At 35.0% G+C, this 14,446-nt stretch overlaps 1 protein-coding gene across 3 annotated transcripts in view; it reads right to left on the reverse strand.

The window, feature by feature from the left end:
* DPY19L1 (dpy-19 like C-mannosyltransferase 1) overlaps positions 1-14,446 on the reverse strand; it is a 97,562-nt gene that overhangs the window by 70,075 nt on the left and 13,041 nt on the right. For all 3 annotated transcript variants that reach the window (XM_055314809.1, XM_055314808.1, XM_055314807.1), the window contains exons 2-6: positions 10,348-10,372; positions 9,626-9,713; positions 6,033-6,170; positions 3,041-3,161; positions 2,237-2,330 (exon numbers count right to left, since the gene is read on the reverse strand). In XM_055314809.1, the coding sequence (XP_055170784.1) occupies positions 2,237-2,330; positions 3,041-3,161; positions 6,033-6,170; positions 9,626-9,713; positions 10,348-10,372 (466 nt within the window). The remainder of the gene's footprint in view (positions 1-2,236; positions 2,331-3,040; positions 3,162-6,032; positions 6,171-9,625; positions 9,714-10,347; positions 10,373-14,446) is intronic.

Raw genomic sequence — 14,446 nt, forward strand, 5'->3', positions numbered from 1 at the left:
AGGAATAAACCTAACCAAAGAGGTAAAGGATCTATACCCTAAAAACTACAGAACACTTCTGAAAGAAATTGAGGAAGACACAAAGAGATGGAAAAATATTCCATGCTCATGGATTGGCAGAATTAATATTGCGAAAATGTCAATGTTACCCAGGGCAATTTACACGTTTAATGCAATCCCTATCAAAATACCATGGACTTTTTTCAGAGAGTTGGAACAAATTATTTTAAGATTTGTGTGGAATCAGAAAAGACCCCGAATAGCCAGGGGAATAGTAAAAAAGAAAACCATAGCTGGGGGCATCACAATGCCAGATTTCAGGTTGTACTACAAAGCTGTGGTCATCAAGACAGTGTGGTACTGGCACAAAAACAGACACATAGATCAATGGAACAGAATAGAGAATCCAGAAGTGGACCCTCAACTTTATGGTCAACTAATATTCAACAAAGGAGGAAAGACTATCCACTGGAAAAAGGACAGTCTCTTCAATAAATTGTGCTGGGAAAATTGGACATCCACATGCAGAAGAATGAAACTAGAGTACTCTCTTGCACCATACACAAAGATAAACTCAAAATGGGTGAAAGATCTAAATGTGAGACAAGATTCCATCAAAATCCTAGAGAAGAACACAGGCAACACCCTTTTTGAACTTGGCCACAGTAACTTCTTGCAAGATACATCCATGAAGGCAAGAGAAACAAAAGCAAAAATGAACTATTGGGACTTCATCAAGATAAGAAGCTTTTGCACAGCAAAAGATACAGTCAACAAAACTAAAAAACAACCTACAGAATGGGAGAAGATATTTGCAAATGACATATCAGATAAAGGGCTAGTTTCCAAGATCTATAAAGACTTATGAAACTCAACAGCAAAGAAACAAACAATCCAATCATGAAATGGGCAAAAGACAGGAACAGAAATCTCACAGAGGAAGACATAGACATGGCCAACAAGCACATCAGGAAATGCTCCGCATCACTTGCCATCAGGGAAATACAAATCAAAACCACAATGAGATACCACCTCACACCAGTGAGAATGGGGAAAATTAACAAGGCAGGAAACCACAAATGTTGGAGAGGATGTGGAGAAAGCGGAACCCTCCTGCACTGTTGGTGGGAATGTGAACTGGTGCAGCCACTCTGGAAAACTGTGTGGAGGTTCCTCAAAGAGTTAAAAATAGATCTGCCCTACGACCCAGCAATTGCACTGCTGGGGATTTACCCCAAAGATACAGATGTAACGAAAATCCAGGACACCTGCACCCCGATGTTTATAGCAGCAATGTCCACAATAGCCAAACTGTGGAAGGAGCCTCGGTGTCCATCGAAAGATGAATGGATAAAGAAGATGTGGTTTATGTATACAATGGAATATTACTCAGCCATTAGAAATGACGAATACCCACCATTTGCTTCGACGTGGATGGAACTGGAGGGTATTATGCTGAGTGAAATAAGTCAATTGGAAAAGGACAAGCATTATATGGTCTCATTCATTTGGGGTATATAAAAAATAGTGACAGGGAATAAAGGGGAAAGGAGAAAAAATGAGTGGGAGATATCAGAAAGGGAGACAGAACATGACAGACTCCTAACTCTGGGAAACGAACTAGGGATGAGGGAAGGGAGGTTGGTGGGGGTGGGGGTGACTGGGTGATGGACACTGAGGGGGGCACTTGATGGGATGAGCACTGGGTGTTATTCTATATGTTGGCAAACTGAACACCAATAAAAAATAGATTTACAAAAAAAAAAGAAAAAAATGAACATAAAAACCCTTAAAAATGTTGTCAATCTTTTTCATTTAAGGAATGTTGCTGAACTATGAAGTTAATCAGGTCAAGTATTAAATATCTGTAATAGAATATATTTCCATTTTAACATCAACAAAATAGAGTCACTAACATCATTTGATAATGAGTAGTCCTTTCCTTATGTTTTATGTAACCAATATACTGCTTACGCTCAAAAGCCTGTGAATATGTAAAATACATCCAATATCCCCACCATTCTCTATTTAAGTCTCTACAATTATTTTCAGTTTGGCTGATCATGCCAATGGTAAAATCATTCAAATAGGCAAGAATTTTGTGTCTATAAGTAGATGTATTAGAAATAACATTGTTACAAAACTGAACTGCACGTTAATCTTTATCTCACTGTTTTTATAATTTTAGTATATAGTATTATACCACATACCAAATATTCTCACTGAATGGTCTTACCTTAAATATGTGCCATATATGAAGAATAATGCCATCATTAGTCCATTTAAAATAAAAATTACAGCAACATAAAAGCAAGCAGGATCTCCCATTCCTTTAAAAATAAAAAAAAAACATATGTTCTAACTATAAATTACTTTGTGTGTCTGGCAATTTATATTAAAATGTGCTTATTTTGAAAATGGCACAGATATATTAAATGGTTGCCTTGGTTCCCATATGAATACGTGACACTACCATGGAACAAAGATGAGTACGTGGCAGTAGCTGCGGTGGTTTTCAAACAGGGCTACAAATTCATGGACATGCCTCCCATAGATGCATGGGGGTTCTCTGCTCCTATTTTTGAACCTGGCTGGGCTTATGACTGCCTCAAAAGATGATGGCGGAGGCCATATCACGTGATTTTCAAGGCTAGAAGAGGCCAAACAGTGTCCAACTTGTGCCCACAAAAAGCCTGGCTACTCTGAGGTGCTATGTATACAAAGCCCAAGGTGCATGGAAAGGCCATTATGTAGGTGTCCCACTTGACAGTTCCAACTGAGCTCAGCCTGGCAGGCACCCCAGCCCTGGAGCCAGAATATAAGTGAAGCAGTCTCCAATTAATTCCAGTCTTCCCAAGCCACTTGAGTCTAGCAGAAGCCTCTGACATTGTGGAAACAAATCAACCCTGCTACATCCTGCCCAAATTCCTCACTTGCAGAATCCATAAGCATAATAAAATGGTTATTTATATCACTAAGTTTGCAGGAAGTTTAATAAGCTCCAACAAATAACTGGACAATATCATGGAAAGAACCTTGCCTTCACAGCTTTCAATAGGACTGAGTCCTTCTCCTCTGGTAACCGTCCAACATATCTTGGTTTGAAGACCAATCAAGTCCATTATTTTGGTATAAATCCGGTACCAGCTGGCTAAGATAACCTATTTTTTAAAAAAATAGAGACATTTTTTACAGGAAAGATATTATCATCAACAGTTTCATTACTAGAATAATTTTGAGATATTTTGGTAATTATCAAATTTTCCTTTCCTATACCATCTACTTAGCTCCCTTTAAATCTAGTAAAATAAGCCTCACAATTCCCTACACGGATTTTTCATTGGTCAGTCTTCAACTGTCCACCCATGGGTAAGAATAAAATACAACATGAAACACATAAGATTTATATTTTTCAAAAGATATAGAATTCTACTAAGGTACACTTAAAAAGTTGAACAAATAGGTACTCTGTCTTCCTGAATAGATCTAATTTCTCAAGATGTGAATTTTCCATCAAATTAATTCATAAACATAAAACAATGTTAAGCAAAATCCCACGTATCTGTCTGGAAGTGTTATGTGGCAACATAACAAAAAGGAGATTAACTGAAGGGAATATTCTAACAGATATTAAACAAAAAAATCACTTACAAAAATTAAAACAGTATGATACTGGCACAGGAACAGCCAGACAGATCAAAGTAATCATGGTGGAGGCAGAGCAGTGCTACTCAGATCCCCCTCCATGACCAAACACTCATTTCCCCAGTGGCTGGGAGGGCTGGTGGCTGACAGCTCTCAGTTGAGTCCCTCTCTGGGAACTACCCTCTGCAGAGGAGAGTAAATTCATTACAGGTCACACCCAGACCCAAAGGTGACCCAAAGAAAACCCAACTGCAACCACATTCAGTACCTGACTACTCAATGGGGAGGGCTGTAAAGGCCAGGGGCACCTCTCCTCAGGGTAGGACAACTCTGCAGGGCATCTCAATCCCAGAACTCCCAGTGGGATTGCTTATAGCCTTTGTTGTCACTGCATCATAGCCCAACTCTCCTCCTGCCTTATCCAATTTCCTTGATCCCTCTTTAGGTATTGTCCCCAAAGGCACTCCCTCTAGATACTCCTATATGCAAATCTCCATCTCAAAGCCTATTTCCCAGGACCTCAACCTAATGTAATACAGAACACCAAGTCCACAAAAAGATGCAAGCGTATACGTATAATAACTTTGTATGTAATACAGAAAGCTATTTCAAATGAGTAGGGAGAAGGTGGACCACCCATCAAAGTGTCAGGTTACCCATGAGACCATTTTGAAAAAATATATGAATCCTATCCCATACTTTCATCAAAACACAGTTTTGTGTTTCCTATCCCATTCTGTGCATCAATAAATTCCAGAAATATTTAAAATGTAAACAAAAAAAATCAATTACAATAAAGAAGTTTTTTTATATATATGAATACATAAAAACCATAAATTTAAGACTCATAGATATGGTATTTCTGTACAGAAAAAAATACATACAGATCATATACAACACTAAAAGGCTAACAAAAAGCTGGGGGAAAATGTTTACCCATATAGCATTGTATTAATATCCAATATATAAAAACAAGCACTTACAAAATTTCAATAGAAATACAAAGGGCATAAGCAATTACTTTTAAAATTAAAAATGCATTTTAATGTATAATATTAAATGAAATACATATATACACATATATATAGGAATGAACAAAATACATCATGTGATTTTGATTTTTTTGCCTACCAATTTGGCAGGGATTCAGGGACATAAGAATTTTCAAAAACACTGCTAGTGGTAATTTTGATTAGTATAATCTACCTAGAAAGCATTTTGGCCACACGTACCAAAATCATTAAAGTATATATTTTGCCAAACTAAATAGCTCCACATCAACAAATTTATGGTTTAAAAAACATAATGGCACACAGAGATTTAGCTTCAAGGATGCTTATGGCAGCTTTAGAATATTTTAAAAGCTGAAAACTATGAAAATTTTCACAAAAGATGGACTAAATAAACATAGAGAAATTTTGCCAATAACCACTAAAACTGATCCTTAGGAAGAAAAGATGACACAGGAAGATTGTTATAAATATTCTAAAAGTCAAAAAGCACTTATAAAAAAAATATTTGCTGTGTGATCAATCCCATTTCTGTAAAAGTAAATGTGTACATGGTCACAGAAAATACTTAATAAGCAGTACATTAATAAAATACCACTGAACTTTGGTGGTCACTTATTTGTCTCTAGCTCCTCTATCTCCTCCCTAGTCAGTCAGCTAACTCACGATTTGGATGGAAGTTGCACTTCTCTCATTCAATGGGAAATGCCTGAGAGCCCTGCTAAGTCTGGGTACTGAGCCTGGGTCTGTTGAGGTCCCCAGAGACCAAGGCAGCCATGGCCCTGACACAAGGATATGCTGTCTAACAGCATCAGCAAGCTAGGAAGGGAGAGTCACAGAAGCAGGGGACCCTCATATCAAATCAAGGAAGATGTTACAGCAGAAGTCACATCTCAGCTTGGCCCTGGAAAATGCTTAGAGCTGTGTCAAATGAAGACAGGGATGCTACAGGAGAGGCTAAAAAAGTTACTGATATCACTGCTTTCCTCCCTCACCTCCTGGGTGGATCCACCTTTCCCCCACCCCCATCCAAAAGAAGTGCACTCAAATAAGTGAAGATTATCCCATCTGGGATTTGGCAAATGACATGTAGTGGTGCTTCCTCGCTATAATTTCTACAAACCCGTGAAATCTAGAATGTTTTCAAATTTTCTAGAAGATGCAATCGTAACAGTTCCCATGAAATCAGTTAAAGCCCACCAAAATTTATAATAATCTTTTTCCATATTCCTTTCCAAGAAAAGATATACATCTTCCTTTAAAAAATGAGATTTCATCTCAATATATTGAATTATAGCTTATATTTAGAATCAGCATTTAATATAAATAACACTTTAAAAAAGTAAAAAAAAAATCACAGTTGAAAAAGTAACTTACCTCAGGGTAAAGATTGAACCTTTTTAATGTATTAATAACAAGGGGGTATTCGGTCAGCTTATCATTCATAATCATCCATACGCCATTCAAAAATGAGGGTGCTTCCACAATAGTCTTAAAGTAGGAATAATATAGTCCCTGAAACAAGCATATGTTATAGTTAGAACAAAAAGTATATAATCCTTATGCGTCTCTTACCAGGTTAAAAAAAAAACTTAAATATACTGTTTTTGAAAAATAAAGCAATTAAGCAAATGATAGCTACAATTATTCTCACAGTTCTTGATCACTAATACTGTTAGGTTATAAAAAGAAGAACTACATATTTTAGTACAACTTTGTCTTAATTAAAAGAATTGAACTCAAACTATATTTAAAACCATTTCAACATTTTAAAAGTAATATACATAGCTCAGACAACACGTATAATTTAAGAAAACCCTGTAGCCTATACTAATTTGAGTGTTAGAAAAAGCTATCTTATGAACAGGGTGAGTGAGTTGTCCACCATGGAACTTAAATGACCATGATCCAAGAAATCTCCCCTAGCCAAAAATGTTTCTCCCTTACTGCTTATTTAGATTCCTAAAAGGTGCTAGCAGTCATCTTTCCTCCAAATTTACATGTAAAAATGCAAATATATTAGGAAGCCTACATGTTGATATAATATATATATATATAAATTACATTCAGATGCCAACTAATTTTACAGACTATTTCCTCTCTTTACAGCTCAGAACAAGATAAGAACCCTAGAGGACTGGGGTTGTGTAGATAGAGGAGGAAGACAGTAGTGGTACTCCCATTTTGAGGGAATTTGGACAGATATTGAGGTTGGAATAATAAATGGAACAAAAAAAAAATAAGCAAGTAACAGTATTTGCTCCACTTGGGAGGGAGTATAAGTGGCAGTACAGGATGAGACAGATGAACACTGGAAACGAACTTCATCTCTATATAATTTTGCCCAGAGCTGCTCTGGTAGCCAGTACCCATCAGCTATCAAATTCCATACTGGATTTAAGACTCATAAATATGAGAGTAATTTGCATACCCAGGTATTTATTGAAAAGGAAAAAAATACAGTTCTTAATATTATGGTGTTTAGTTTTTCTACCATGAGTTTTTAAATATTTCCTACTATCCTAAGTAGAATGATATCCCTTTAAATTTCACATCCACTGGGAATGTGAACCTATGTGGAATGGGTTCCTTGCAGAAGTAGTCAAGTTCAAATGAGGTCATCTAATATAAATGGTATCCTTACAACAAGAGGGAAATTCAAACACAGAGACATAGGGAAAAGTGGCCCATGAAGACAGAGGCAGAGCTTGGAGTGATGGCATGTTCAATGCCAACCAAGGAACACTAAGCATTGCCAGAAAGCACAAGAAGCTAGAAAGAAGCAAGGAAAGATTCTCCCTAGAGCCTTCAGTGAGAACACAGCCTTGCCAACACTTGGATTTCACATTGCCAGCCTCCAGAACTCTGAGAGAATAAATCTCTGATCTGTAAGCAACCTAGTTACTATACTTTTAATACGGCAGCCGTAGAAAACCACCATCACTTATCTGGTTTTGTAGGTTTATTTTGGAATCATGTAAACACCTTATTTAACTATTAAATGAAAATTTTTAAATCCCTTAGTATCAAAATAAAAATAAAATAAAGGAATTAACTACCAAGTTAGAAGACGATTTCAAATAAGTTATAGTCCTTCTACTGCATATCCCTAATAGAATATACCATAAAATCAAAAAGAAATGCAAGACAATCTTAAAATGTTTTCAATCATCTTATTTTTAATAATACCTTTGGTACTTTTATTCCTTAAAAATAAGTAATATGAACCCAAGATTCTTGGGCTAAAGATACAAATTTAATACAAAGTAAGTAAAAACCATCCAATCTTAATTTTGAATTTTAAAATATGAATATGAACTAGTAATTTAAAAAATTGTTTCTTAACTCTGTTTACTAAAACGGCTTAGTTAGACACAGTTACCAATCTAGTATCAAAACAGTTGACCTTAGAACAACACAGGTTTGAACTATCCAGCTCCACTTACACACTGACTTTTTCCGATAAACAGAGTATATGGTACTGTAAATTTATTTTCTCTTCCTTATGATCTTCTTAATAACATTTTTTCCCTCTGGCTTACTTTATTGGAAGAATATGATATATAATACATGTAACATACAAAATATGTGTATGTATGTAACACACAAAATATGGTTTTGGTAATGCTTCCAGTCAAGAGTACGCTATTAATAGTTAAATCTAGGAGTCGAAAGTTTATAAGTGAATTTTGGACTACATGGGGGTCAGCACCTCTAACCCCTTGTTGTTCAAAGGTCAACTGTAGTAGCAACAAACATCTCTAGCGCCAAATTTGTGGTCTCTAAGTACCATCCGCCACCGAAACAAATTGAGGTTCCTTGGAAAATTGGATGATTCCAGGTCTGGAAAGGAAACATCTTAATAGTATCAGAAAGTAAAAAAGCTACAGAATACTAATGAAGTCACATCAAAGGGACACAGAGTCAACTGCAAAGGCTCTCACCAGGTAAGTTAACAAAATGTTTCAATCAATCAGATCATAAGGATATACTCCAAAAGAAGGAACTCTACTGATTATCAGAAGAAAATGCTGGGAGACCAACTCATTTTTCTAGAAAGTGGTAAATAAAAAAAAAAATCAAGCATTTACCTGTCTTACTTATATGAAGCGTACATCAGAGAAACCAAATGAATATTATGGGAGAATTCTTTATAGAAAGAATTACAGTTAACAAATGCAGAGGAAAAAAATAATAGAATAGATCATCATGATTTGGTAATATTAATGAATTAACTGACCTAGGCTGATGGCTGGCTAAGTGAGATCAACATGACAATACTAAAGCCACTGATCAATCCTGACATAGCAAAAAAGACAGACAACCAGACACGATGTGCTTCTTCATACGGTACAATAATAAATATACATCATTTATGAAATATTCCTGCTAAAAAAATTGAACCTTCAGGTACCAAGTCTCTTATCTATCAATTTTCAGGAAACTTGGGAGGTTGAACATAATAAATAATGTGAATTACTATGGGTAATTCTATAAGACAAATAACCTAGATTCTTCAATAATAGAAAAACAACAAAAATGGAATTTATAGATTAAAAGACTTAAGAGATACATCAACTAGATGCAATGTACACTGCTTGAATCCTGATTCAAGCCTACAACACACCAACTATAAGAAGAAAAAAAAAAGCCAATTGGTCATTTAAACACTGATTGATACTTAATGATATTAAGAAATCGCTGTTCATCATTCTCAAGTGTGTCAATAGTACTGTGGGTAACAAAAAATTCCTTTCTTTTGAGACACATATGAAAGTATTTACGGATGAAATGATATGATGTCTGAGGTTTCCTATGTGTGAAGGTGTATACAAAAGATAAACAGTGGTGTCACCAGTTGAAGCTGTGGGTTGGGAAAGGGGAGCTTTCTATTTTGGAACATCTTTGAAAATTTCCATGATAAAAAGCTTAAATTTTTTAGATTGCTAAAATATGACATAAAAACTAACCATTTCAGTGCGAAAAGCCATCTCCCTTTCCAATGTTGAGAGGTGAGAAAAGTGACGATCATTTTCGAAGAGGTGTGTTATATGGCTCCTGCAAAAACAAAAGGGTAACAAGCATTGACACTTATACTAAATATTATTTTTAAAAGAAATTCTACAAGCAAAAATAAAGGTATCTAGAAATTTGCACATAATTTTGTAATGAAACTCAAATATAATGGTATCCATATTTGTTTTTCTATTACATGTCGTAACATATCTACTAAAATTTCTCTCTAATAGAAAACACATTCAGATTAGATTTTAAAATTAGAATGAACCAGAATAACAATATTTTAAGTCAAGTACAATAAAATTATAAATTGAACTATAAATGTCATTGGGTTACCATTTCAGAAATGTCTGATTAATGAAATTCATATTTCACTCTATCTAGAAGATTAAAAAAAATTAATCTTCCTCTCAACATGAACACTATATTAACGTTAAGTGAAACAGAGTCTCAAATATAACCTCTTTAATAATGGATCTTTTTTTATTAAAAAATTACATTATTCTGACCTTGATTTATCAATTAAACTACTTTTTCAGACTATTGTGTTGCAAGTAATAATATATTCTCATCCTTATCATACTGAAATTATTTCTTTTTATATATGGGTAATAGCTTTGGGGAGTTGTAAATATCTGCATAAAATATACCAGAGGAAAAAAAACAATCTTACCAGTGCAACACTGCTGCAAAGGCAGCTGAAAGAAAAAAAGAAACTTAAATTATCATGTTAGCATAAAGAAATGTTTTCACTTTATAGAAAAGCATTATAAAGATAAGCATTTGGATTGTGTAATGTTGTACTCTTAGCAACTGGGGAAAGAAGAGTGACTCTTTGAAAGAAACCCTATGGCTATGCTTTAAAATCCAACAGCCTGGATTATAAAAGAATTAGGCATATATCTACAAATTTCATTTATTCACTCATTCAATAAAATGGGGGCCTATTATTTGCCAAAAACTATACAAGGAACCCTTAGATTGAAATTTCCACAAATATAACTGCCGAAGGGATAGAACCAATGGTGAGCGGTAAATTTAGAATGGAATAAAGAAATGGTGACCCTAGGGCACAGGACTGGGGATGAATAAAATGAGAGCCTATCACTCTTTATATACTGCTGCAATATCTGGATTTTTATGATCAATTTTACTATTTTTAAAACAAATTTAAAAATGAAATAAGAAGGAAGAGATGGAGGGATTGTTGGTGCAAAACAAGCAAACATTTTAGAATCTCTAAAAGTAAGAAAAGAGTTTTACTGGAGGCCAATTTAGGACAGCTGCCCAGGAAACACACTCTTCACAGAGAAGAAAGTGCTTCAGAGAATAAACAGCTTTTACAGGGTTATATACTTCTTTACATTTTGTTAAAGCTCAAAAGATTATAGATTAGCATACAGACAGGCAACACAAGTTTTAATGTTAAGGAATGCAGGGAGTAGAAGCATTGATGGATATCTTAAAGACAAGATGGTTTTCCTTTAGGCTACTCATTTACAAAGCAAGTGTATAATGTATGCACGCTGGACCATAAATCAGCCTTTTGGTTTAAACCAAGTTTATGTACAGTCATGCTGACTTAGAAACCTAAAATGACTTCCCTTATACCTCAGGCCTTTAGAAGGTTTTTTTTCCTCTCATCAGGGCAAAAGGAAGAAAGAAAAGGTAAGGAAGAGAAAAAACAAGCTAATAATAAAATCAGGCTCATAGGAGAATCAATAGTTGGCTTTCTGTCCAAGTACAAAGAACATATTAAGAGGAATCCAGAAAATACCAATTTTCTTATGTCATAAGATTTATCTTATTGCAGGCTTCCGATTAAATAACTAATTGAACTATGAAAATACTCTTAGAAATGAAAACTAGTCTAGATCTTATTGCCTTATTCTTGAAGAAGTATTTATATTTTTAAAAATTAAAAAAATACACTTTATCTAGGAGATACTAATGCTTGTAAAAGACAAAAGGTTACTCTTTCTAGATCACTACAACTGCAAATATTTAACTAGGCTTGTCATTTGACATTTGCTTACATCGTACTTTGATCTTTCAAAATTTTGATATTTCTTGTTGACAAATTTACCATCCATTCCTTTTTGGTTTCTGCCTTCAAAGCCATAATGAAGTTTGGGCTTTATTTTCTCAATAATTTAATTACCATGTTCTGAATAAATCATTCTTCTCTCACAAACTGTAAATGCCATATTTATCATATAGAACACCTGACACACATATTTTGGTAATATGAGATTTGGTAATTTGAGATTATAATTGGGATTTCATTTAAAAATTAATTTGGAAGGAATCCACATGTTAACGATATGAATCCATATGTTCATACCCACAAACATGGATATACCTTCAATTATTCAACTTCCTTTTCAACTGCCATTGATAAAAATCCTATCAGTAGACTATAGTTATTACACAGTTCTCATATTCCTTAAGTCTTTCTTGTAACTTTAACATTTTTTCTTATAATATCCATGATATCATTTTATTAGACCTTACTAGTATTGTTAATGTATTTATTTTTGAAGCGTATTTTTTATTTAAATTCAATTTGCCAACATATAGTATAATACCCATCATGCATCACATCATGTGCCCTCCTTAATGCCTGTCACCCAGTTATCCTATTGCCCCACAGACCTCCCCTTCCCAGAGTCAGGAGTCTCATAGTTTGTCTTCCTCATTTTTGAAGTATATTTATTTTGCAATGCATCTTCTTAGAGATTTTATTTATTTATTTGAGCACAAGTGGGGGAAATCACAGAGGGAGAAGGAGAAGCAGGCTTCGTTCGCACTGAGCAGAGAGCCCAGTGTGGGGCTTGATCCTAGGACCTCCCCAGGGACCACAACCTGAGCTGAAGGCAGACACCCACCTGACTGAGCCACACAGGTGACCTTGCAATGTATCTATTTTTTACTCATTTACTAAATTATTATTAATTCTTATAGTTTTTTGGTTTATTATCTTCAATCCTCTATTTTAAACAATATTATTTAAAAATGATAATTGTGCTATTTTATACTTTTGCTGTTGTTTTTCCCATTTGACAATAATAATAAATTTGTAGGATAATATTAAGTAATTCTGGTACAAGAGGGCATCCTGTCTTCTACTGACTTCAATGGTAGTGCTCTTCACATATGCTTTTAAATTAGCCTTTAACTTCCACAATTCTAGAGTGATAAATAGGATTTCTCAAGGCCATCACCTCTGTACTTCCTCAGAATACCACAATTCCTCAGGACAAAAGTACCAAGTGGTCTTTGGTGCCTTCCTTTAATTCAATCACTGAAACACTAAACAATTCTTGGAGCTCTGGGCATTTGAACAGAGCTCTTTCATAGCCTCCAGGGTCAACTCATAATTCGCCCAGTGCTTTTAATTCCTTTGTTCGTTTCAACTTAGTAGTAATAATAATAAAGCAGCTAACATTTGCATTCTTATTATATGCCAAGTATTTTTAAGGGCTTTACCTGAACTAACGTAACTTGCCCAAGGAAAGGAAGCAAGTAAACAGAGAAAGGGAAGTTGAGGACAAGAACTCTTACATGAAAGCCACACACTGGATGGCCTCTTGAGGAGGACTATGGGGTGGGTTAGACAACAGGCAGGCTTCCTTAACCCAAAGGGTCTTATTCCCCTCCCTTTTTTTTTTCTTAAAAGGGGGAGAAAGTCGCAATTCATCAATTGATATAAGCAGTTTGTTTTATAGAAACTACTAATTTTTATATAAAAATGTAGAGTTACGGGGCACCTGTGTGGTATAGTCAGTCAAGTATTCTACTCTTGATTTCAGCTCAGGGCCTGATCTCAGGATCTTGAGATCATGCCCTGCATTGGGCCCCGTGCTGGGCGTGCAGCCTGCTTAAGATTCTCTCTCCCACTCCCTCTGTCCCTATGCCCCTCTCCTCCTTCCCTTCCAAAAGAAAAAAATATGTAATTATGCTTTAATGTATTCAAAATTGAAAGAAGTTTTAAGTGTGCATGTGTGTATATCTATATATGTCATTTGAAAATGAAACCCCTAGTAAAGCAGATACTGCCTGGTGAGCATATAATTTAAGCATAAAGACATAAAATGACAAAAACTTCTAAAGGCACCCCTAAAGAGCTTTTCTTGCCTTCTTGCGTACAGAAAAGATTAAAGATGATTTTCTCCAAATTTAGTCCAGTGATTATCAACCCTGTATATAGTCTTTTGGGAGTGTCACAAAATTGATAATCCCTTTTTTTCCAGTTTAATACAGATGATATTTTTTGTCATTCTAAGGTACTGTGGTAAATATAGCGTGATCCTGGGGTCCGGGATCGAGTCCCACATCGGGCTCCCTGTGAGGAGCCTGCTTCTCCCTTTGCCTATGTCTCTGCTTCTGTCTCTAACTCTCATGAATAAATAAATAAAATACTTAAAAATAAAAAAAGAAGCTTCAACAATCCAAGCCTATTCCATAAGAAAATGTGTTCAAGGAAAGAAGATTTGCTTTGTAATCTAATTCAAAAGATTGCAATCCTATGGCTGAGAATTCTGAAATGCTCTTATGCTTTGCTGGAAGAACCTAAATTACTAACTCTAAAACTAAATTGGACACTCTTTCCACTTTCTGATTAAAAAAATTTTGCACCAGATTATATGTCACATTATATCAATTTTCAGTTTCATGGGATGAGCAGCCTCTTTACTGAAAATTGTTCTTCTCCTGTTATTAGAGTCCTGTTTAAACAAACTAGAAGGTAACTCTCTGAGGACAGAAACAGT

Source organism: Nyctereutes procyonoides, unplaced genomic scaffold, assembly GCF_905146905.1.
Source record: "Nyctereutes procyonoides isolate TBG_1078 unplaced genomic scaffold, NYPRO_anot_genome, whole genome shotgun sequence".
Classification (NCBI taxonomy): Eukaryota; Metazoa; Chordata; class Mammalia; order Carnivora; family Canidae; genus Nyctereutes; species Nyctereutes procyonoides.